At 45.2% G+C, this 22,950-nt stretch overlaps 1 protein-coding gene across 1 annotated transcript; it reads left to right on the forward strand.

Moving 5' to 3' along the window:
- The first annotated feature begins 4,153 nt into the window (after window positions 1-4,153).
- LOC125442460 lies at window positions 4,154-21,817 on the forward strand. Its single transcript, XM_048513826.1, has 4 exons — window positions 4,154-4,211; window positions 8,895-8,951; window positions 14,642-14,761; window positions 20,789-21,817. The coding sequence occupies exons 1-4, from the start codon at window positions 4,154-4,156 to the stop codon at window positions 21,337-21,339; spliced, it is 786 nt and encodes a 261-aa protein (XP_048369783.1). The 3' UTR covers window positions 21,340-21,817.
- Window positions 21,818-22,950: the final 1,133 nt, after the last annotated feature.

Genomic DNA, 22,950 nt, shown 5'->3' on the forward strand with positions numbered 1-22,950 from the left:
CCAGATGGGTGTATATGAGATTTGTCACAAACGGGGAGTACTTTCCCTCTCTGAAACACTAGATCCACAGAATAATCTGGGCTTGCACGCCTCTTCAGAGAATAAAATCTTCATAGAATTTGTATTTTTGCTCCTGTTTAGTTCAGTGTTATTGTTGTTTATTTTCTCTCTCACACACACACCCCACCTCCAATGACTAACCGGCTATACAACATCTACTGAATATGCCTTTATGAATGATGAATCTTCTGTTGACCCTATCTGGGGCATGCAAATAACATTAAAGGTGAAATGGAAAGCTTCTCCGCACAATTAATGAAACCAAAGGGGATTAACAGTCCGGATGAGCACAGAAATGATCCACAGGGCAGCCTTCACAGGGCAAACAATTACACAATTGCTTTACAGAACAAAATGGGATGGAGCTGCCAGGAGGAGAGTGACAGGTTGCCTTGTCTAGTATCCTGCCACTGACAGTGCATGAGAGAGTGCGCTTGAGAGAGAAACCTGTATCCTTCATGCAACAGGGAGGACACTTGTCAGAGAAACAAGGAGCCCAGCCATGCAAAGGGCACAAAACACCAGGAGAAGTAGCATCCATCGTGGGGTGGGAACCCTTCATCTTCTACACCAGAGTGGCCAAAGTTTGCAGGGCTCAGCACTGCATTACAAAGCAATCCATAGGGCACTAAATTACATCCAGCTGCTACCAGCTGGGGCTCAAGACAGCTAGCCTCCCCAAGTAGGTATTGTGCCTACCACAATACCAAGCAGAGTCCTAGCAGTGCTAGCAGCACTGCAAGAGGCTCCGCGTGGACTTGGGCAGCAGTAGAAACGATCTGAGCTGGGTGCCCTGACTTGGATTGCCCAGGCTATCCTGGCTGTATCAAGTCTTAGAAGCTAAGCAGGGTCAGGCCTGGTTAGTATTTGAATGGGAGACCATCAAGGAGGTCCAGGGCCGCAGAGAAAGGCAATGGAAAATCACTGTTAGTCTCTTGTTCTGAAAATCCTGCTGGGTTGCCATAGGATGACCGCAACTTGGCGGCATTTTACCGACACAAAAAGGGTCAGGAAGTGATGATGAGCACATCTGCACTTGTTCCCTCCTCCCACACCGCTGACATCTGGGAGCAGTGGGATCCATGCCCAATGACAGTGGGGCAGGTGGCTGGGTGAGTCTGGGAGGCAACAAGAGATGCAAGTCGTAGCTATCCGTGGAAGAAAGTTGACCCCCTGACTGACACCCTCTTTTCATTGTGGCAGCTGTGTGGCATCCAGATCACATGGGCCAAATGAGATACGTGCAGTGGTGGGATTCAAATAATTTAACAACCGGTTCCGGTGGTGGGATTTTAACAAGTGGTTGTTTACAAGAGGTATTTTAACAACCGGTTCTGCCGAGGTGGTGCAAACCTGCTGGATCTCACAACTGGATACGTGTGGAAGGCGCTGTGCTCAGATCTCTTTTTGCTTGAAAGCTGCCCCAGGATCTCCTGCACTGGATCAGAACCATGATGGTGCTGGTGGGAACGGGCCGTTCTTCCATTGTAATGCTGAAGCACTTTGAGCTAAGAGGAAAGGCAGGGTAAAAATGTTTCCATTCATTCATTAATAAGCAGTTAGTCATACCCTCCTAAGCCTACTAAAGTTCTTGGGCTTAGAAGGCTATGACAGGGCAATCCTAAAGATTAAGTCCATTAAATTCAGTGGGCTTAAACTGGAGTAACTCTGCATAGGATTGTGCGTCTGTTTGCTTAGGTATATACTCCAGGACAGCAATCCTAAGCACATCTACTCAGAATCCTGCTCCTGTGTTTTACACAGGGCTTACTCCCAGGAAAGTATTATTAGCATTGTATTAGAAATCTCCCGTCTGCCATTTTCCATGCGAGGGGACACAGAAAAGTATTTGGTACTGCTTGTTCTTGCAGACTTCTTTCTACTGTTTAACATATTATGGTTTGAATGCCAACATCCAGGGCTGAATTATTTATGACTAGGCTGAAACCTAGGGACCCTGTGTTAGGCCTCGAATCTTAAGTCAATAAACGACCCTGTATAGTTGATCAGTAGCATTTATTGAGAAGCATCAGAGCACCCAAGCCTGGCAAAGCCAGTTCTGACAAACCTGGCTTTTGCCATCCCTTTTATCCCCCCTCCCATATTCCCAAGCATTTGTGAAAAACAGTCCTTGGATCTGAGGCGCCCTATGGTCGCTGCCAGATAGTAAGAGAAAGCCATCTGGCTTCCTGCCTGGACTCCATTTCTCATGGGATCAGAGTGTCAGGGGTAAGCCTAGTTATCCGCAAATTGTGTGAAGCCATAAAGCAAAGATCAAGGAAAGAATGCCCCAGGTGGCAGTGGTAACATATAGCAGGCTGGCTACATATATCTTTTAGCAGCATTTGATTAATAGCATTAAGCAGTGACAATGATGCAGCAATGCATCTCAATCAGCCCCTTACAACCTGCAGGGACAAGGGGCCCATTTATTTTTTTTTCCTGAGGCACTGTTACCAGCGCCCCAGAACTTCAGCCTTTCTGATAGGTGTTGACTGAGCGAGTGTGCAAGGTGTTGAAAGCAAGTTGCAAGGCATGCTGGCAGTCAGCTGAGGTTTGTTTTGAATCAATGGGGAGGAGGGGGAGACAGTGGACCAATAGCGTACAGTCACGGTTGTGATGTCATAATACAGTGTGTGAGTGAGTAAAATTGTGAGCAAAATTCTTCAGGAGACCCTCAAAATGAATATGGGGCTATGTACTGCAGTCTAGCACTTGCCATACCAGGGTCAAGCTATTAGCTATAGTGAGATGAAAGACTGAAGTGCCAGAGAGGGCCTGAAGTACCTGAAAGCCCAGGGAGTCCGGCCATGGGTTAATGTGTCCCTGCCAACAGCCCTGAGAGTTGGACAAGATGGCTTTTGGTCTCTCCTAATTCTAGAGCTCCCCAATGTACAGTTTCTGCCCCCAAATGGCGCTAAAAGAGCGGCTCCTGCGTGGCTTTACACATGCTCACCTGAAAACTCTTTGCTGTTTAAGCCATGTGCAGAAACTGGAAGGGCATGCTGGAAGGATCTGTTTCACTTCAAAGATATCAAGTTGCTTCCCAAGCAACTAGCAGAGTTTTGTTTAACACAGAGACAGCTATGAAATAGAGATACTAATTATAACCCTACTTTTTGAATGTTATGTAAAGCAATGGAATGCAATCCTGTGCACAGTCACATTGAATTTAGCGCATTGTTCCGCTCAATCATCTTGCACTCCCAGTGGATCCCAGATGGGCTGTGGAAACTGTGAAACAGTGCCTGGAGGCAGTTTTCCCCTGGAAGAGAGCTAATCATCTGAAATTAAAACCTGACAAAATGGAGGTGCTACTGGTGGGTAGAAGGACTGACCCAGGAATGGAAGTGTCTCCTGTTTTGGATGGGGTTGCACCCCCACCCCAAGGAGCAGGTTCATTGCTTAGGGAAGCTGCTAGACTTGCCCCTTCTGTTAGGAGGTGGTTGGAAGCATTGGCAGGTGAGCTGGCTGTAGCCTTTCCTGGGCAAACAAGATCTTGCCACTTTGGTGCATGCCCTGGTAACAGATAGATTAGATTACTGCAATGCTCACTGCATGGGGCTGCCCTTGAAGAGTGTCTGGAATATACAATTGGTACAGAATGCTGCAGCTAGAATACTGCAGCTAGAATACTGACTGCAGTGGGGGTCATAGTGTCCAGTTGCTGGTTAAAGCTTGACAAATCTTTGCTTTGACTTGGGAAAGTTAGTGGTGTAGTGGCCATAGTGTCAGATCAGGACCTGGGAGACCCAGGCCCAAATCTTCATGGAAGCCCACTGGTCCTAGGGACCATATTATTCCATTATTGTTCAGTCTTCACTGGCTCCCAGTTTGCTTCTGGGCCCAATTCAACATGCTGGTATCGACCTTTAAAATGCTGATATTCTGACTACAAAGATCAGTTATCCTGAAGGAATGGGCAGCTTTGGAGGACAGACTTTATGGCATCACTGCCGAGCACCCTCACTTCCTTGAACTCCACCCTCACTGCCCCCAAAGCTCCAGGAATTTCTCGAGTCATAGCTGGCAAACCCCAGCCCCATTGGGTTGGTGATGTAGGAAAGGTATTTTCAACAATGGTTCTGAGACAATGGACTGCCCCTCCAAGAAATATGCTGGGCTTTTCATTGCTGGCAATCAGAATGTTGGTAACAGGGGGAACTTTTAGGAGGCCTTTGGGGATCCCTCATAGAAAAAGGGAGAATCAGTTCCATTTAGGATTCCCAGTCTCCTGGTGGTTCTTTGAGATCTCCCAGAATTAGAACTGATCCCCAGGCAACAGAAATAAGTTCCCTTGGAGAAAATGGGTTCTTTGGAGGGTGGACTCTGTGGCATTATACTCCACTGAGATCCCACCTGTTCTCAAGCTTCTCCTACCCTGAGCTGCACCCCCCACATCTCCAGGTATTTCCTGACCCAAAGTTGGCAACCTTTGTCCCATTGCAGTGAGCACAAGCTCTGCAATAAGGCCAACGCCCAAAGCATTTGTGCATAGAGTTCCCAAAAATATTAATAGCGTTTAGATTGCATGTTGCTCATTGAAGGTTTTGTTTGAAACAGGGCTTAAAAACCAGCTGGGTTGCTTCAGCTGAGGCCTCTTGGATAAACAGATACAGAGAAACAGTTTTTCCAACGCAATAATATTTGCCTTTTCAGATCATCAGAGGAGAGGTCAAATGCCATGATCCAGGTGGGCGCTTGGTGAGCAGCCTTTAAAGGCAGCAATGAAGTTGGGACAAATGGGGGTCAGATTTTTATGATCTATGTTCAGAAATGCAGATGGGATTGGGAAGGGCTCCCTGCTAACAGACACGTAGCACCCACAGGCAACCCAATTTGGATAGGGATGAAGCCTGGAAAGGAGTTTAACCCTTTCATTTTTCATATTTTTGCAATCTCACCCCATCCCCTCCAACTAGTTGTTCTACAGGAAACAACAGCACAGGAAAGATGCAGGTGCCTTTCTAGCAACCATCTGAGAAAGAAAAAAAACCTAAGACAAACACTGATAAGTTCCTCATGTTGCACTGTGATACATTAACTCCATAACTTTGAAACAAGAGCCCTTTTGAAACTAGGAGTTGGATGTTGAGGGCCTCCTTCTTTCCCACTGCACCCTATAATCATCCCTTTTCTTCAGTGAAAAAAACAGATGTGCCTATAGTCTTTTCAAAAGCAATGTATCGTTGGCATCTATATTTAATAGAGTTCTACAGTAAGATTTTATGGATCCAAACAATTGCAACACACTTTCCACATGTGGGATTCTCCTATTTTCACTGGGGTGTGCGAAATTCCGAAAGAAAAATAGTTGGTAATGCTGTCTATGAGGTGAGCTACTAAAGCTGAGCTACTAAATATTCCTGGCTGTTGAGATCACTGAGGCTGGATTAATATATAAACAACAAAAAAGATTTATTTATTTACAGAGTGTTTTAAAGGAACAAACTAGCAGCACAGGGTTCCAGGCAGACAAAGTAGAAACTTGGCCAAGGCACAAAAACATCTACTGGTTATGACTTCAGAAAGTAGTTAGACTTTTCTACAATGTTTCCAGGCACAAACAGACTTTTATTGACTAGCCACAAATTTGGAACTTCTCTCATATATAGGATTCCACCATACCACAGAGTCAGTCTATATTGTTCAAGGTCTGCTCATCACCAGAGACAGGCCTAACAACTGAGCACGCTCTTCTCTCTCAGAGATACTGCTGCCATACTACTAGGCAGAATTACCCTTCACTCCATCTGCTCTTTTTCCTGAGCTGTTCCTTTTCTCGCCCTAAGGCAGAACTCAATTCCTCTTCCCCTGGGTTCCCTCAAACATCTCGTCCCCTTACTTGAAGGTGGTTAGAGTCTGGAGCAGCACTTCTATGGGCTCATCTGAGAAGCTGATTTTCTCTTCAGCACCAGGTCAACTGTCCACCACAGTACCCACTTTTTTAAGTTTTGGAAACTGTTTAAGGCAAGAACAGTTGAAGAAGTCATTCAGTCAGTAGATTTGTTGAGCATTTCTGATAGCTGCTGATGATAGTTCATTTCAAAACCAATTTGAAACAGTGTTTCTGGGGGCTATCCTTGTTAGCTGCCCTGCTTTCCTAAAAAGAAAGGCAAACTACACTGTCTTAAGTAAATAAATAATACCTTTCCCAGTTCACACTCTTACTACTGCATTTTGCAAAATCGGAAGTGTCTAGCCAGTCTTCAGAAGCAGCCCCACACTGACTACATCGCAGTAGTCTAGCCTGATATGATCTGCTCATGGATAACAGTAGCTAAGGTTCACTTCTCAATCTCAAGGGAAGTCTATAGCTGGTGTACCAGGGCCTACCTGTAGACACAAATCCAGCAGCAGCTGTAAGTGCAAACCAGGTAATTTCATCCTCAACAGATTGACTCCTTAGCTGAAGGTTTTGGCCAACAGCCCTTCAGCCTGGTCTGAATACTCTTCTTTTTATGACATTATTTTAGATGCACAAATTCCCATTGTGTAGAGAGGTGCTGTAAAAAAGAAGATAATTTAAATTGAATTAAAGCAGAATTATTAGGAAATCAGGAGAGCATCATTTCCCATTGCTTTCAACTAGAAGCCCGTTTCCAGTGTAACTCTTCCTATAGAATGCACCTCTCAACCAAGGGAATTACCATCCCAAAGTTTGGGTAGAAATATCTCCAATCTCCAATAGTAAAACCTGCAGACCTAAAAACACTTGACTGGGAACAAGTCCTATTCAATACAGTTGAACTTCTTACATTTGGATCTGCTTAGGATTGCTCCCTAAAATTCTCACGAACAGAGCAAGTTCATGGAAGTATGAATTGTCACAAGAAGGGGTTTTCCTCTATTTCTCCAGAAACTGACAGTGGTGGAAGGGTTGCTTTGCTTTAGAGAAATGGGGTGAGCTGAGCAAGTGGAGGAACCTAACACTGCCCTGTCTTACCGTGGTGCATTTATTACGGCCTTTTCTTCCTATCCTGGTTAACTTCCCGTGATAAAGCCTGACCCAGCAGATAATATGTTCCAGGCACAGATTTTGGCTCCCCTGTCCTGCTATTCTCATTTTGTATAATCACATACACTCTGGGATATCTTTTTTTCTCCCTTACTGGGACTGATTGTGGCAGTGGGCGGGGTGGGATTTGCATGGGGAAACTTGGTGCAGCTGCGGAGTGCTTTTGCATGAGATTACAGACCGCATATCCTGAATCAGCATTTCTTTCTCATAGAATGCAGTGATAATCTGATCTTTCTTCATCACTTATCTTGCGCACATCATCTGGTTTGATTGTGTGCATTTTACAGTTTAGCAGCGAAGAATCAGTCTCTGTATTTCCCCAGCAGTATATTAGAAACATTAAATAAATAAATTAATATTCCCCCATCTGCCTGCAGGGAAGGTAGTCTATCACCTACTATCAGAGGAATCTGAGCATCTGCCTCTATTCCCTTTGTTTCTGCATCCCTGCCAGTCTGCTACTTCCTACAAGAAATAGGTACAAGTTTGCCTGTTGTGAGAGGAAGAGCTATAGCTTCTGTACCACTGTTTCCCCAATTTGTCCTGTTTGCCTGCCCATGTGCACAAGCAAAGCATTTCCCTCTGCTCTCTGCAAGGCATACAGACAATCTGTAACTGGGAGGGGCAAACCTGGGTGTCATGTCCACATTTAATTCCCATCCTTCATGTCCTATCTTCCTGTCAGCTTGTATAAGCAAAACATTTCCTTACATCCTCTACAGGACATTAATGCAGTCTGGCAAGCACTATTTACCTACTGTGGGAAGGAAGGTTTAGCCCCAGATTCTTCCCCCACCTCACCCCCCTCCTCCACTGCTCCATCTGCCCTTTCTTTAGCAGTTACATACAAAGTGGTGGTTGTTGGACCCATGGACACCGTAATGTCTAGTTTAGCACTAAGCAGTATGAGATTTAGGTGAAGAGAAGTCCTAGGCATGCTGGCAGGGGCTGATGGGAATTGTAGTCCATGACCATCTGGAGAGCCACAGGTTGCAGACTCCTGTCCTAAGCTATTCCACTTGCGGGACCCCTCCCAAACCAACCACCATCACAACTAGAGGAAGATGGGGTTCTGGAAGGACGAAATCAACACAGAAATCAGTGCTAGTGTCGAGTTCTTGGTTTAAGACAGTATCATTCTGAAACAATGCAAGGAAAATCACTGAAGGGTTATTTAGAGACCACACTGTGTTGTGACAGCATGTATAAGAAAGGCCTATGACAGTGCCAAAGATATTATACACTTTAGCTGGAGGCCCCTAGATTTTGAGACCCTTGGCTTCAGCTTGCCAAGCCTATAGGTGAATCCGACACTGGCACGGAGGCATCTTCTGCCACAGTCTGGGCTTGAGCTTTTTCAGTGGCTGCCCCGTGCCTCTGTAAACAGCCTCCTCAGAGAGGTAAGGAGGACTCTTACCTTCCTGGCTTTCCAGAAACTGCAAACGAAAGCTGTTCCAGAAAATTTTGGGCATCTTAGCCTTGGTAAAGGGGGAATCCCCTGCTGGTTGTGGTATAAGTTCCTTTTAGTTTTGCTTTTTATGTGTTGTTTTGACTTCTGTTTCACCAAACTGGTCTACATTGTTTTTACACTGTTGTTAACCACCTTGAGCCTGAACGAAAGGTGGGTATATGAATATTTGAATTAATATAATAATATTTAGTATTTGGGGAGTGAGATTTGTGTCAACCAAATAAGCACATGTGATTCTTGGAGGAAACTTATATTTTGAGATAGTTTTATAGAGGGATTTTTGGATATTGCAGGCACAATGAAGATCACAAGTAAAACAAACTCCTCTTCTTCTAATTTAAGGTCCTTCAGCCCATGGACAGGATTTGGAAAAAGAGCTGGGACATCTTGACTTCCCAGGTAAGAATTTAGGATGAAAAAAGGTTTTTTCCCCCATTGGAACAGAATGGAGCTGGTGGGAAGATCTGCATGGCTGACATATTTTCAAAGATCCATTGTGATGGATGGATATGTTCCACCTCTCCCTAGGAGCTCCAGTGAGAGATGACAAAATACTGGGGACTCGGAGAGACAACTGGAGAACAGCAGATGGGAATTGGCAGATGGGGGGGGGCAGGGGAGGGGTTGAGTGGGAAAAAGAGGATGTCTGAGTGAGAGAAACTGTGGAGTGAACTGGTTATAGTGGGCTGAAAATAGTCAGTTTGTAACCAAAAGATCCCAGTTATTGGAATAGCACCACTGTTCACAAGTTCAATGAAAACAAATGTTGTAACTTCTACCTTACTTTCTTCAGTATTATGTTAATACTATAACTATTATGTTATAACAGTATTATGTTAATACTATAACTCCCATAACCTGGGAGAGAGGTGTCGGAGGTTTGCAAGCACTCTGTGTGAGTGGAGAAGGGGAGTCAGACACAGTTTTGCATATCAAGGATGGATCTGCAAGGTATGACATGACCTCTGATAGTGGGGTACAGTCACATGACTTCCTGCAGAGCCAAAGTGTCCTTTGCCAGCAGAAGGGACTGCCACCTTGATCTTGACTGCACTGCAGCAGCATTTCTGCAGATAGCTGAAGAGTCTACTGCAGTTTGCTGGCCAGACGGATCAGGTGACCTGGGCAGCCAACTGGGTCCCATCTGGCCTTATAGCCCCGCAGAGTATGGGCTTGGCTTCCTGTTGCTCAGGGCTGACTAAACTGGCCACAGAGCTGTTTGAATCCCTGATGATGTGCTGGCTTGCCTGCCTGTCTTCCTCCAATGCCAGGCTTGACAAGGTGCGGGCAACGGTTAGGGGGATTGTGGGCTTTTAAAAACTGACGCTTTCTCAAACCATATTTTTGAGTGTGTTTTGATATGGCCAGGAGGCTGATGAAAGGTAAGAGCTAGACTTATGTGCTCTGGCTGGAGCTCCTTCTATCTAGAGATGCCAAGGACCAAACCAGCATCACAGATGGCAGGCTTTCCTTCCTTTCTCTTAACAAGGACTGGGAGCTAAATCCCATCCTTGCTAAATCCCGTCTACTAGATGCCTGCATTTCTTAAATGTGGGTGCATCATGAACAGTGGGGGGAAGTGTGTTTCATGGCTCAGTGTTGAAAACATTAGATTTTTTTAAAAGCACAGACTGTAATCAGCCCTGCATTTTGCACCTCCCAAGTCAGGGCCAGCAGGATCGTGGCCATGTGTAAATGGCCATGGGCATCTGCCTTGCTGCCTGTTGTTCCATCGTGTGCTCTTCTCCCTCACTAGAGGCTCCCTGGCTTGACAGAAGGGCGGGCGGGAAGGAAGGGAAATGGGCCTCTGCTTCTTCAGGTGCCAGAAACTTCTGTCGTATAGAAAATCAGATCTCAGCTCCCACCAAGCGCTTAGTAGGTCAGCTCAGCTTCTGTGGGGCCATCTCTTCTCCTCCCTTGCTGTAATCCTATTAGCCTTAGAGAATGGATCGAGCTATAACCAGAAAAAAGCCCCTTTCTTAGCAGCACTGCTGACAGCTTGCCTTTTAAATCTTTAATAAGCCTTAGCTTCAGCAGTGGCTCCAATCTGCAGGGGAAAAGCTTCAGGACACTCGGCTACTTGGGCATGCTGAGTAGCTGCTCGGCTGGAGGAGGAAGCAGCTGGGCTGCCTCGCACACATGTGCTCCCCTCCACGACTTAAAGATGGCCACTTTGGGTACAGCAGTGAAAGCTCTTTCACTTACCTGCCACAATCTGAAGGATGGGAGTGGTGTGGCCAAGAGATTGCCTCCTGATATGGTCTTCCTGATTTGTGATGTCATGGAGAAAGTATAGGCTAGTCCTGTGGGTAAGCTGATTTGAACTGTAAGGCAACCAGATGCTCAGATAACTCCGACACCTTTAAGAGCTCCATCATAGGGACAGCAGTCCCAGGTGAAGCTTTCCTCCTCACTGTAGTCTGGAGCTCTAGACTCACAAATGATTTCCAGACTACAGAGATAGGATTGCCAGTTATCAGGCAGAAGTGGGCCATCCCTTGCTGCCGAATCCAATTGACTGTCACCAATCCATGTGATAGCAGGAGGGAAAACACAGTGTTATTGATTTCATTGCTGGTTGAAAGTCAGAAATGACATCACACCCACCTTTTGACACTCTAGAAAACCCACAGATCTCTATGGTTAGATGTATGAGTTTCCTAGAGTGTCGGGGAGTGGGATGGTGGTATGATATTACTTCTGGGCTTTGGCCAGAAATTATAACACAGCATCAATGATGCTGGGTTTTTTTCCCTCCTTCTGCTGCATAGCAACAGTTTGGCAACCCTATACAGAGCTCAGTTCCCCTAGAGGAAATGGCAGCTTTAGAAACCGTCTGGCATCACCAAGCTATCTTCCCAAGGTATGCCCTCCCCAAGCACCACCCCTTAATCTCAAGGGATTTCCCAAAACAGAATTGGCTGCTCCGTGGGAAGAAATATACTTAGTAGCATGCTGTTTTTTGTGCAAGCTTTGAGCAAACTTTGAGGCCCATGGCAGGAGTTAATTTTGAGACCTCAGCATCACACCTGAAATTAATGATGGATGTGAAGCTTGAAGCTGGGTAGCCGCTGTGAATTTCAAGAATTCAGCAAATCATGCTCCCTCAAGGTGCACACATCTACCTTCATGCACACTGCTGTCAAATGCATCGAAGGAGAGCTGTCTTTGAATTCTGATTCCAGTGCTAAGCAGCTTGGGCAGGGCAAGGTGTTTGTCGCAGCTGGTGCGCCTTGCTCAGAAACAAGAAGCTTCTTCCTTGCAACTACCATCACCCTTAAGCCTCCGACTCATTAGCGCACAGCCAGAATCTGACCCCGTGGTTGGCCCTATAATTGGCTGCTAATTTGCTGTGTACCGACGTCATCCTGTGCCAATTAGTGGGAAATAGGAAGTCCAGAGAGGAGGTCTTGCAAAGGGACTAAATAGTTGCTGTTTGTCCATAGGGGGTGCTGCTGAGGATGGAGATGGAGGGTGCTATGGAAGGAAAACAAAGGAGGGGTGGTTGTGATGGGACTGAGCAGGGTGCACCCTCTGACCAGGTGTACAGAACAGGGAATTTTAGCAGAGGCTGCTTTTCACCCCTGACTTAGTGGGAACAACCGCTGCTGCTCAGCTCTTCCCTACCTACGGCTGGCTCCATGGTTGGTCTGCTTGGCAGTTATATAACCTTCCTGTACCCAGATTAGCTTATAAAACTGTGCTGTTTCCTAAACTCCTTCTATCTCTATTTTATTGAGTGCTTAAAAATTAAACTAAACCAAGTTGCATCTGTCAGAATTTCTCTTCCATACAAGTATGAAAGATTAGGGCTGAACAAAGAGAGAATGGCTTTATGTGAAAAAATTCAGTCAGAAAACTTGCCCCTCCTTTTCCTAAGTTTTTTTGATGGTAAGCGTGTGTGTGCTTTCTCTGTTGAATTTTCATAAGTTATTTCAAAAGAGTGGTGAAATTATTTGCCCATTCAAATGAGGGCGATATTGCCCCATTCTCCTTTGGTTTTGCAATACCATTGAATCAACTGTATGTTTCCTAAATTGGCTAGAATGACCATTCCAAAGTGAAAGGTCTGCTTTTAAAAAAAAAATGGCACTGAAACAGAAATTAAATGAGATCATAAAAACAAAGCAGCAAACTAAACGGAAGTAGGGATGAGAGGGGATATAGATACAGACATCTGGCCACTCTTCTCTGCTCCTGCTGATCTCATTCCAACAAACTCCTCTGGCTTTCCCGCTGTTGTCTGGGAGGAGAGCAAGAGATAGGATTCCACTAACACGTTATCTTGCTACTTTAAAGAAATAAAAATCGGCAGTTTGCCATCTTAAGCCAATAAATGGACTCTGTAGTGTTGATCAGTAGCATTTATTGATGAGACATCGAAACACCAAAGCTTGGCAAAGCCAATTCTGACAAACCTGGCATTTGCCATCCCCTTATTCCACTGCAAGTCCCGTTTTCCCAAGAAATTGTGAAAAACAGTCCCTGGAGCTGAGGTCAGTGGAAGACAGTAAGAGAAAGCCACCTGGCTTCCTGTCCCCACAAGATAACATATACGACTCCATTTCTCATAGGACCGGGGTGTCAGGGGAAGCCTAGTTATCTACAAAGTGTGTGAAGCCATAAAGCAAAGATCAAGGAAAGAATGCTCTAGATGGCAGTGGTAACGTATAGCAGGCTGGTTACATATATCTTTTAGCAGCATTGATTTGTAGCTTTAAGTAGTTACACTGAGGTAGGAATGCATCTCAATCACACAGATACAATCCTCCTGACAGCCGCAGAGCATGATATTATAGATATACATGTAGCAAAGAGCAGCTACACATCATTTTCAATATAAAACTTGTATTTTTGTTGTTTTATGAATGCATGGTTTCTAGATACATGCTATCTTTGGAATGATTTCATCACTCACAAAGGCTCATTCACAGATTTTGGGAGGTGGCTGATATGGGAGGCATTAGACTGCTCACACAGAAGGATAATTCTCAATTTCTGCTGAATGTGACAGATAGAAAATTTTCAGCATCAGATAACAAGACTGCAGTTGTCTGTCTCATGCAATATCCCTGCTCCAGTGCATTCTGGGTAATTTTTTCCTCTCTCTTTGAAGTCCTGAGATAGTGAATATCAACCAGGAGTTTTCTGAAAAGGTCTTTGGTCTGCTAGGGCTACAGGTTCTTAGGGAGGGATTTTCCTACCCCTCCCTTCCACCCACTTTAAAATGTGACCTCAGGGACATGGGTGTTCATATCTACTGAATGCCCAGTGGATAAAAATTGAGTCAGGATGCAATCAAGTGTGTTTCAGCAAAATTGTCTCCGGCATAGGCCTGATCTGAGTCTTCTTTACACAACAGGAAAGTTATTTCAAGAATTTTTTCTGTTTAGAAAGTTGCACTGCTCCTGTATATAAATGAAGACACATGAGTCATTTCAGTACATGTTACTTGTGCTGAGCAGCCAAAGAAAAGAAAAGAAAAAGGAAGTGTCATTTCAGAAAGTTGGCTAAGTCAACCTTGAACTGGCTACCTGAAAGCGACTACCTGAGCTTGATCCCAATGGTAGTTGCTTTCAGGTAGCTGGCTCAAGACTGGCTCAGACTTCTATCCTTCTAAGGTCAGTAAAATGACCTTATCCTTCTAAGGTCAGTAAAATGAGTGCCTGGCTTGTTAGGGGTAAAGTGTAGATAACTGGGGAAGGAAATGGCAAACCCTGTGAACATAGTCTGTCTAGTATAAATGTTGTAATATCATGCCAGTGGCTTGGTGCTTGCATAGGAGACTAGCTTTCCCTTTCCCCTTACAATTTGTTTTGAAAAAATTACTTGGAATGTTTTAAAAAATTTAATCTGTGCCTCAGTGATGTTGAATTTTAGAGAAAGTTGTTAAGTTTCCTCTTCTCTTCTGAAATCTGTAGTCACATCCACAAATTAGATGATTGAAAGCAACTGAAGATAGGAACAATACTTTTTAATGTTTGGCAATTCATGTTTGAAGAAATTTATTTCAGACTGCCTTTCCCCAGATTCATTTCCGTTCCCTTCCGACAGATGAGAACAAGCAAGATGTTTTTTTCTCTCTCTAGGAAGCTCATGGCTCACTTCAGCAGCTCCAGCGTCAGCAGAAGTGGAACGAAAGGTCCGGAAGCACCTGGCCTCCTCTTCAGAGCCCATCCTGGATCTCAAGACAGAAGTTACATCTCCAGGTGAGGAAGTGGCTGATTTCCCATCTGTCGAGAGAACATGGGACAATGGAAAATCCCATGATCTGTGATTGGTAGGACATGCTGCTGATACACACAGCAGGGGCAGGAGGTTTGGCATCAAATGATAGATTCAGCAAAATCTAGACACTCACATCTGACATTTTTTAAATTTTGAAAATATTTTAAACATTCAATTTTTAAATTTTTTTAAAAAGCGTGCTTTTTAACTCTTGCCTCCTCCCAGCAATAGGGAACATCTGCCAGTAGCCAGACTGAACCAAACATTTGGCTTGTACGTGCTGGCAGACAGATGGACAGCACTACAGAATGGGAATGGAAGCCCCACTCCAGATGCTTGGCAGTACTTTTTTTGCTATCAGGTCACAGCTGACTTATGGCAACCCCGTATGGTTTTCAAGGAAAGAGATGTTCAGCGGTGGTTTGCCATTGCTCGCCCCTGTGTAGCAACTCTGAACTTCCTTGGTCACCTCCCATCCAAGCACCAGAACTGATCCTGTTTAGCTTCTGAGAGCTGATGAGATCAGGCTAGCCTGGACTAACCAGTTAAGGGCATGAGAGAAACAGGTAGACAAACATTAACCTCAAATGGGAAAACTAGTTTACTTAACTAAACCGTTGTCCAAAATGCCAGTGAGACAGGAGGTTCACCCATTTGTTAATAGAGAAATGGGGGAAGGGGGATATTCTATCTTTGAACAAAAATGGAACATATGGACAATGGAGTCCAATGGTGTCTCCTCAGGGTTTTTTTTCATATGCACCTGAAGTCACATGTAAATAATGCATTGCTTTATTTATATCCTCAGAACATTGTCTTCCCCTCTTCCATTTTTTCACAACAGCAGCTCTGTGAAGTAAGTTAAGCTGAGAGAATATACCTAGCCCAAGGTCAGCCAGTGAACTTCCATGGTAAAAGTGGGGATTTGAATCCAGGTCTCCTGGGACACTCTGCCCCCTGTGCCATGTCAGCTTCCTCCTGTAAAGGCACAAGGACCCCCTATTTATTATGATATATTATTTGTAACCCCTGCCTTCCTGTGCGTGCTCTGCAAGTAAGGATATTAATTGCTTACGGAACAGGAATTATTTCTCATATGTGCTTGCAGTCTGGCAAAAGTGCATCCCCTGAGTAACGGCTACCATCTCCGGGAGTTTCATCCTGATTGATCTGGAGGGGTGGGGGTTATAAGCAGAAATGTGTTTCCTATTGAAACCCAAAGGAAAACTGTATATAGTAACAAAAGCCATCAAGTATAGAACAAAATATGAGAAAGCAATCCACAAATGATTTTTTGCACCTATTATTGTAGCTTTTTCCTGGCAGGGTTTCATGCCTGCAGAGGTTCTTCCCCTTCCACCCCCTTCCTGCCCTGACTAGTGTCTTTGCCCACTTTCAATGTGAAGGCGATTAGGAGGAAGAGGGCAGCGGCTCCCAGGATTCACGTTCTCCATCCCTAATTAAAACTCCTAGCCCTTTTCTTTGTTGATGACAGCTGCTCTTTTGATTTTAATTCCACCTGACTATGCCTGGCCCTTAGCCCCTCGCCTTGATGCTCCTGAGCATCAGAGGAGCTCTTGATGCATCCCACTGACAGCAAAGGGGAACAGAATGGCATGGAAAATGCCGTGGTGATTTTCTTTCAGCCATGCTTCTTTGTTCAAGGGTTCTGGCTTTTGGAGCCTCAGTGTCACAGTTCTGCAGACACTATGCCAGGAGTGTCTTGGGGAAATGCAAGACCAGGAGTTCCTGGCTAGCATTACCATGGGGCTTTCTGTATTTAGACCTGGCACAATCACCTGAAAGAACGTTGGATGATGGCTGGTACATACCAACAACAGTTCCCCAGAGCTGAGACTTCTCCAAGAGTATCATGGTGGATTGGATCATGAGGGCAGTGGCATAGCTTCAACAAGGCGGGGGGGGCACCCTGGGTGCATGCCATTGGGGTCACGTAGGGTGGAAAATCACTCCCTCTCCCATGACCCGCAGCTCTCCCCCCCCCCCCCCACCATTTACCTTAGTTCAACCTGAAAAAGTTCAGGCTGAAAAAGCGGCCTGTTCTGTTCAGGCTGAAAAAGGGGCATGGTGGGAACTACACTTCCCAGGAGATCTTGTGAGCCCCAAGGTCTCCTGGGAAGTGTAGTTCCCACCAGGGCACTTTTTCAGGCTGAACTTTTTCTGACTAAACTAAGGTAAAGGGGGGGGCAGGGCACCATAAGGTGATGGGGGCTGGGCGCCCTTTTGCCCTGGGTGCCATTTTCTCCCGTTATGCCACTGCATGAGGGTGAAAAGAATCTAGAGGAAATCTCAAGATGGATGGCAAGAAGGAGTGTGGGTACTGTGGGACATCAGCCGAGCTCTGATAAAACCAAAATTGGACTAGAGGTTTGATAGCAGCTGAAGTGAATGAAGATCATAGCGGGCCTGTTCAGAAAGATGGGTTCCAAGAACATTTCATGAGATTACCTGTTTTGAGAATGGGCCAAAAAGTAAACCAAAATGTGAAATTCCAAATGTTGTCCTGCATAGATTTGGAATGGGTATTTCAGAAAAAAAGCAGAAGCTGAGAATGAATTTTAGCGATTCATGTTGAACCTCTTATGAGAAGCAGCATACTACAAATTCATGAGTGTTCCAGTGGCAATAAATTGTAGTGGAATTTTTTTTTAATTCTAAATTTTCAATTATGCCCTTTATATTTTGCAATAAGAAATGTTTAAGATAAATAAAAAGCAGGGGATTTGTATGGATTGTCAAAACACAATTAATTGAAGACTTCTTTAAATTCAGTCGGCCAGGACAATGACAGGGCCAGATACTTAAGAAGGGGGAACCTACTAGCTGAGATGGGAGAGCATCATTGTTTGAACTCTGTGTTTTCAAAATGAAAAACAATCACTACATTTTTCACTGAGAGTACAAAGGAGCTTCATATAACCCAGTTTCGATTTAGCTATGACTTAGCTTTAATCCTTGTTTCCATTTTGCAAGATGATCTGTCACTTCCAGGCCTGGAATCTTGAATCTTCTGTTTCATGTTCTGCTGTGTCCATTCTGAACATAAAACAGTACAAAGCAAGCTTAAAATATATTTTAAAAACTGGCTGGGGCCAACTCTGTCCCAAGCTCCTTGGGATGAGGAAAGCTAGTGTGAAATACCAGTCTGCCCAAAGGCTTTTCCTAATACCCTTTCGAGAAGCTGGTGCTATAATTGCCGTGGGCAAAACACGTCCTTAAAAGAGGAAGCACAATCTACTGGGAATGGAAGAGGTTGAGAATTGCTGGGTATAATCATTTTCTTTGATAACAAGCTAGTAATAAGTGCAGCTGGTGGAAGGAAAGCTTTGCCTTCTCCTATAGTTATTAGTTCTTTTTAAAAGGTTACAAGTCACTTGCTGTTTTTAAAGGTTGCACAGAATTTCATAAATCCTCCCTCAGGATTTCCATAAATCCCCTCAAAGGTGCCAATACTGAGTGCCAGTGAGTACTGCCCCCCTCTCCCCCACAAAAAAGCCCTGAATGTTCTCAAACAGACAAAGCAGGTCCTCAGCTTGGAAACCCAGCTCAGTCAGCAATGCTGCCAATCCTTTTGCCAACCCCCTCTTGGCATCTCTGTCTTGGAGATGTTGTCATGGCAGTTAATCTGGCCTCAACTTAGCCTGGTCTGTGGATCTAACCAACAGTCCCTGCTAGCCCTGCAGGAATTATTGCAGCTTTGGGGAATATGGACATGGATGGGTGTGCTCAGCTCTTCCTTCTTCCCCATCATTCTGCAGTCTGTTTTGAAAGATGGTGGCAGCTGGGGGAAAGAGGCAGAGAGGGGAAGTATCTCTTGAATAGGGATATATTTTGCCATTTTGCAGAATTTTCGCAAGAAAACAAAAACACTCAGCCAGCTGCAGGTTGCAAACCTTGGGCTTGTTCCCAAATTTTCAGTGTCATGGAATGGCCCTGGGCAGAGAAAAGCTCTAATAAATCTAGAAATATCTCTTTTCAGTGCTGAAACAACCACTTAATCAACTGGCATTTCTCCACAGGGGACTGATGGGGATTGATGGTGCCCTTACCTCAAGTAGAAGGACCTTAGCCATAATGCTGTCCACGACATCAAGCTGCAATGCATGAGGTCTTTTCATGACGGGTGGGACTCAGTGCAGTTGGGGTCAGCCTGTTTTCTCCACCTTAATCATTGTATTTCAACCAGAAAACAACCCAATCTCAGATCTTGGGCAACCAGCAATAGGATGACTGCTGATGTTGCTTTGTGCCATGGGGTTCTGGGAAGAGTAGAAATGGAATATCCCAACTGAGATTTGTTGATGATTTGTCTCCTGGGCAAAAGCCTGGAGATCAAGCAAATTGGTTATGGATCAATGTGAGTTCTCAGTAGTATGTGAGTTCTCAGTAGTAGAAATGGATGCTGAGACGTTTTTTAAGTACTGTTTCAAAAAGTAATTGCATGGTAACACTAGAGTCTGCACAAAAGAAAAAAAGAGGAGGGTTGTTCCTCTGTATCAGGGGTGTCCAACTCTGGCACCCCAGATGTTCATGGACTACGATTCCCATCCGTCCCTGCCAGCATGGCCAATTGGCAGTCCTGGCAGGGGCTGATGGGAATTGTAGTCCATGAACATCTGGGGCACCAGAGTTGGTCACCCCTGCTCTATATCATGAATGACATCTTCATTCAGGAAACATTCGGGAAGCAATATGTGGCAGCTGGAACCAGGAGTTCAGCTGTTGTGAAACTGGCAGGACTAGTATGGTCTCTGAGGAATTTCTCTCTTGATGCTGCAGATTGTTTCTTCCTAACATATCGCTCCCTGCTCCAAGGGAAATCTATTTTCCATCACCCATCAACAGTGCACAAACTAAGTGGGCCAGCTAGAGTCAGAGTCTCAATAGGTTTAGGTGACACACCATTGGCTTAGTGGTATTGCCTGATTGGAAGCTGCAGTGCTGTCCTTTGGTCAGCTGGACTGAGGGTGCTGTGACATTGCAGACAGCAGACCAGCAATTCCCACCTAATTCCACAGGAGGAGCTGTGTTGCTGCCACTATCTGGGCATTTGAGATGACTTACTAATAACAGAACAAAACAAAATGCTGCAGTCCCTCTAGAGGTTTACGTACTAGTTGGTTGGCTGATTCATCACCAGATAGCAGTGGTCCTCCACATCCACTCTGATGGGTCCATTTGCTCTTTAGGTAGGATTTTGTTTTCATTTTCATGTTCTTTCATTTGAGTAACCAAATGTCTTGCGGCATCTTAACGACTGAAGCTTTTGGGGAGCCAAAGTTTTCATGAGCCAGAGCTCTCACCCCCAGATGCATGAAGCTGGCAAGATATATCTATATCTGCACTCTAAACTACAAACAACAGGCAGAGAGACCAGGGAGTTAGGGAGTTATTGCACACAAAAGCCAGAAGGCCCGCTTTCCTGGAATGCCTATGTTTGTTATTTTTCAGTGAACAGCACAGATGTAAACAAGATCTAACCAAAAGAGTAAATTATCTACGAATGGATGTGGACCTCTGCAAACTGTTAATGAGCATAACATAGTATCTCTTGAATTGCTGGCCTCCTTTGAAAATGTCTTCCCTACCTTCTGTTTTTGCTGTAACTTGTCTGTGTTTTTTTTAACCACATCTGCTTTTTACAACTGAGGTTTCTGCAACTGCAGCTCTAACAAAGTCGGCTTTAACTCCCCAAAGCAACTGTTGCAATGCATTTGTTAGTATACTAGATTTTGTGCTTTTGGTTCCTATCTTCCCCAGTTGCCATGGTGGCATGTAGAATGAAGGCTTCACCAGTTTTATTTGCCCCAGTTCAAGGCGCCTAGTGTTTTGCAAACTGTAAAATTTGGATCACTTTCCTTCCACTGTTGCACCATCTGGCTATGAGTGTATGTGTGTAATGTGAGACAGTTGCATTCCCAATTCTGGCTTTCATGTTTGATGCTTCTTCATGCAGATTACTAACATGGGTCCTTTCTTCCTTCCAGCAACTGGGGCCTCAGTGAACACAGCTGAAATCATCTCACTGATAGACCTAGAATGTCCACCAATAGCCACTGTGGTGGGTACTCCCATTTTCAATGTGCCATTGGCAACACAAGACCCAGCCCAAATCCCAAAGCCCCCCTGGGATTTTTCCTGTGCTGATTACTGTGACCCAGAACTGCCTCTGCCTCCACCACCTGATAAAGTCCCCCCTTCAGAAACGGGATCCACTGGGTCCTTGCCATGGCCCGAAGCCCCGGATGACTGTGTCCCGGCCCCAGTGCGGCCCAACACCCTGGACATCTTAAAGCCACTCCAAAAGCTGGAAGAGGTGAAGCAGATAGGGGAGCGAAGAAGCAATGACAACACAAACGTCAAGGAAAACGGACTAGAGAACTGTCCAGAAGTGCCACGTGTTAGCGAGGAAAGGAAAGCACTCCAGTCTGAGCTGGGGAAGTGTATTGAAGACTTCCGGAAAATCAAGATCCCTTCCTCTTTCCCCAATAAGACACAGCGGTGGCAACATGAACTGCTGAAAAAATATCAGCTTTGAAAACAATCTGGTGCCAAGATGTGTCTCTTCCAGTGGGTGAGCGGCAGGATGCCATCCCTCTAGGATCTCTGGCCCTCTGCCACTCAGCAAGGTGAGGAGGGGAAGGAAGAGGAAGAAAAGTCTGCATTAATTTTGTTCTGCTTGTCTGGTGATGAAAGGCCTGTGATTCTCTGAAGGGTCTGTGGGAGACATTACTGGTGTCACTGTGTGACTGTAAAGGCCTGTCCAAAAGAAAAGGGGTGGCAAGCAAATCTGACTCCCACTAGGGGGCACCCTGACATCAGAGGATGGAAGGGCAACATCCTCTTCCCTTTGCGTGAATGAACACAGACATGAGAAAGGGGAATGGGGTCATACAGCTGGCTTGCCCCAAAATGTGTGGGATGCAAGGGTGGGCAAAGTTTCTTGCTTGTTACTATAACAACCTACACCAACATGGGCAGCGTGGACCCAACATGGATTTAATTATTTATTGATATTATTTCTTTGCGTCCTTTTCTTAACTTGCCTTTCTGCTCTGCAGCTTTCAATTGTGGTGTGCAATTGAACATAATAAAGCAATGTGACAAGAACATTTGCAAAATAGGTTGCAGTAAGAGGAATGCTGAGAGCACCCACCCACATACCAGCAGCAGCAGCAGCAGTAGGAAAGATGCCCGCCATCCCAACCAGTGCCAGTCCTTAATCCATGACATTAAAAACCTACAGTGATCACAGAAGCATCTTCTCCTCCTCCATTGCCCAACCTTGGAAGCCATCACAATGGAGGGAGCATTCAACAGCTCTGGCGCCACCACCAAGAAAGCCATAACCTAAGTGCATTAGATTCAACTTTTTAAAGGATGCTGCTCAGAGCAAGAATTCTTTGGCTGATCTCAGGGCATATAGAGGTTAGAAAAAGTTGCATTCTGATCCCTTAGTACAAGGGACATGGGGTAGATAAAGACCAATAATGTATCTTTTTGGACCATTTCTGATTGTATTTTAACCTTTCTGGGGAACTGTGCCAGGCTGGCTGTTCTTTGTTCTTAAATATTTGAGGAACTGTGGCTTATCACCTGGTCGGCTGCAGACAGCTTATGAGTTCTCAGAGCCTTTCCCTTGCTAAGATTCTATCCCACTCAGAGGTGTAGCTCCAAGGGGGCAGGGGGGCGATGCACTGGGTACACACCCCTGTGGGGGTGTGGCGAGGGTGTTCTGGGGGCATGGTGGGGGCGTTCTGGGGCATGGCAGGGGCATTCCGGGGGCGTTCCGGGGCAGGACAGGGACGTTGCGGGGCACGATGGGGGCGGAGGATGCACGAGTGCACCAGGCGCTCTCCCCCCTTGCTACACCTCTGATCCCACTCCCAGATAGCTCAGTTCTTATGTTTGCTAATTAGCACCTGGTGACAAAGGGTTGTGCTCAAGCCATCCTAGAAGACAATACATCCTAGAAGAGTTCTGCTTCCCTTTTTAAGTTTTTGCTTTATTCACTTTTGGGACATCATCGAGAAGAAGGAAATCCTTGGCTGAGCAACGGTCCACCACTGAGGGATTACCTTTCTGTTGCATTCTGTTCTGAGACAGGCAAACTGAAAGTGTGTTTACAGTCCTCTGGGTGGCCAAGAAG

The sequence above is a fragment of the Sphaerodactylus townsendi genome, linkage group LG13 (genome assembly GCF_021028975.2).
Source record: "Sphaerodactylus townsendi isolate TG3544 linkage group LG13, MPM_Stown_v2.3, whole genome shotgun sequence".
Classification (NCBI taxonomy): domain Eukaryota; kingdom Metazoa; phylum Chordata; class Lepidosauria; order Squamata; family Sphaerodactylidae; genus Sphaerodactylus; species Sphaerodactylus townsendi.